The sequence below is a fragment of the Chaetura pelagica genome, unplaced genomic scaffold (genome assembly GCF_000747805.2).
Source record: "Chaetura pelagica isolate M959 unplaced genomic scaffold, ChaPel_1.0 scaffold405, whole genome shotgun sequence".
Lineage (NCBI taxonomy): Eukaryota > Metazoa > Chordata > Aves > Apodiformes > Apodidae > Chaetura > Chaetura pelagica.
In genome coordinates, this window is record NW_009953489.1 from 5,543,701 (window position 1) to 5,545,929 (window position 2,229).

Here is a 2,229-nt window from a genome sequence, read left to right on the forward strand (position 1 = left end):
CTGGGGTCCCCCGGACCCCCTTGGGCCACAGCCAGGCGTGTGCCAGGCTTGCCTGCGCCTCTGTGAGGGAGGAGGGCTTTGCTCCTTCCCCCAGCAAAGCTGCTCCAAATGATACGTGTATGTGGAGGTTTCGTTCGTTTGATTCGAACAGCAGTTCGGCTCTCGACTCCAGAGCTGCTGAGAAAACACCGAAGAAGCCAGCAGGGACCTCCAGGCCAAAATCGAATGTTGCTTTTTCCAAGGAGGACTCACACCTGTAGCCCATCCCAGCTGAAACAGCCAGCGTTTCATGGCATCTAACAAAGGATGCCAATCAAAGGATATCAACACTTCTGGCTTCAAATAAGAGGCTGTGCACAGGGAGACAGGAAGGTACCAGATCACATCACCCACTCCTGCACTCACTACATCTGAAAAAGGGCTTGTTTTTCCCAAAGCTGATCTGTCCCCAACTGCAGTATTAGGTCCAACAGATGATGCTACATCTCTTCATTCCCCTTGTGCCAGTCTAAACATTCACTCCTCCCAACTGCTACATCCTTCCCACAGCCAAATAAAGGGCTCCAAACTGTCCGTCTTCTAAATGATAAATGTTCCAAGTAATTTTTATTTAGAATACAAGAGAAGTACAAATGTATTTACACTGTGTACATATACAATCAAATAATATATAATATCAAAGTTTTGTAAATAATGTTTACATAAATATTTACAAAGTTAAAGTGACAGTTTGTTGGGTTTTTTTTTTTGTTGGGTTGTTTTTGTTTTGTTTGTTTTTTTCTGGAAGTAAAACAGTTTGTGAGAACTTTATACATCTTAGACTTACAATTAATATTAGAATACCTTCTTTTAAGCTTTATGATACACAGCCACCGGTTGTGGCAGGACTCCAGAGGGCGCTTAGGGTTGTCCTGAGGGATACAGCTGTTCCAGGGATGGGTTTTTCTCTGTCCCCAGAGGGCAGCAGACGTGACAGCCAAAATGTTCCCTCGTGGCGGTGAGGAAGGGTGGGGAGGGATGGAGAGGGATGGGGCTGGATGGGAAGGGGTGCTCCTGGGGCTGGAGCAGGCACAGTCCAGCAGAGCACAGGGTCCCCCACAAAACCTGCCCTTGAATGGGCATTTCCCCCTGGCATGTGGTGCTTGGGCTGTCCCCTCTGTAGCACTGCCCCGAGGTGCCAGGGAAGCTCCAACTCGAACTTGGGGGGGGGAGCAGGCAAGGGGGTTTGAGGGAGAGGAAAATGCAGTTGTCTGCTAAACCAGGGCTCCTGAGGAGGGAAACGTGTCCCTTGGGCAGGGCCACCACGGGCAAAGCTGTCCCTGGGTAAACAGGTATAAGTGGGGTGGCCACAACAGGGCTGTGCCAGCCTTGCAGCAGGGCACGTCTCTCTCTGGGCACTCCCTGGAGCAGAGGAGGAGGGAGAAAAGCAGTTTTCCTCTCCATCCAATGATCTGCAGACCCCAGCTGTGTCTCCTCTGGGCCCTGCTCCCTCCTCAGTGCCCCAGCACCCCCACACAGGACATCTTGCCACGTCCCTGCACCCCTTCTCCCCCTGCCAACCCCAGGGGCCAGCATCCCACCCCGCACCCCATCACCCCGGGGCAGATCCTGGGGTTCTCCTCACCCACTCCCACTCCCCTGCCAGGACCCCAACACCAAAACTAAACCATCACCCATTTCAAAACACACCGAGCAACCCCACCTCCGCGCCCACCCTTCCCCTCGAGTTCATCTCCTCTCTCGGCGCGGGGTCTTTGCTGCCGGAACGGGGCGGGGGGCTCCTTCACAGCACCATGGTGGGGATGTGATGGGCCAGGGCTGCGGGATGGGGCACGGGCAGGGCGGGCGAGTGGGGCTGCAGGGAGGCGTTGGGAGGCCGGTGCCGAGCGCTCTTCTGGTGGGCCCGCAGCCCCGCCAGCTGGGAATAGGCACTTTGGCAAACCTGGCACTTGTAAGGCCGCTCGCCCGTGTGCAGGCGGACGTGGTTGCGCAGGGTGGAGGACTGGCTGAAGCGGCGGTTGCAGAAGCGGCAGACGAAGGGCTTGTCCAGGGTGTGGATCCGCATGTGGGAGCGCAGGTTGCTGCGCGAGTTGAAGCCGCGGTGGCAGATGACGCAGCGCATCCTGCCCGTCGTGCTGGCCCCCGCCTCCACCGCGTGGAAATCCTCTGGGGACAACGGGGGGGGGAACGGTCAGACTCTGCCCCCCGACATGGGCAGCGCACCCCCAA

At 56.2% G+C, this 2,229-nt stretch overlaps 2 protein-coding genes across 2 annotated transcripts in view; both read right to left on the reverse strand.

Moving 5' to 3' along the window:
- EXOSC2 (exosome component 2) overlaps positions 1-265 on the reverse strand; it is a 4,737-nt gene extending 4,472 nt beyond the window's left edge. Inside the window, exon 1 of the mRNA XM_009998987.1 lies at positions 253-265. Within this exon, the coding sequence (XP_009997289.1) occupies positions 253-265 (13 nt within the window). The remainder of the gene's footprint in view (positions 1-252) is intronic.
- Positions 266-1,783: 1,518 nt separating this feature from the next.
- Positions 1,784-2,229, reverse strand: part of PRDM12 (PR domain containing 12) — a 44,048-nt gene continuing 43,602 nt past the window's right edge. Inside the window, exon 5 of the mRNA XM_009998988.1 lies at positions 1,784-2,166. Within this exon, the coding sequence (XP_009997290.1) occupies positions 1,784-2,166 (383 nt within the window). The remainder of the gene's footprint in view (positions 2,167-2,229) is intronic.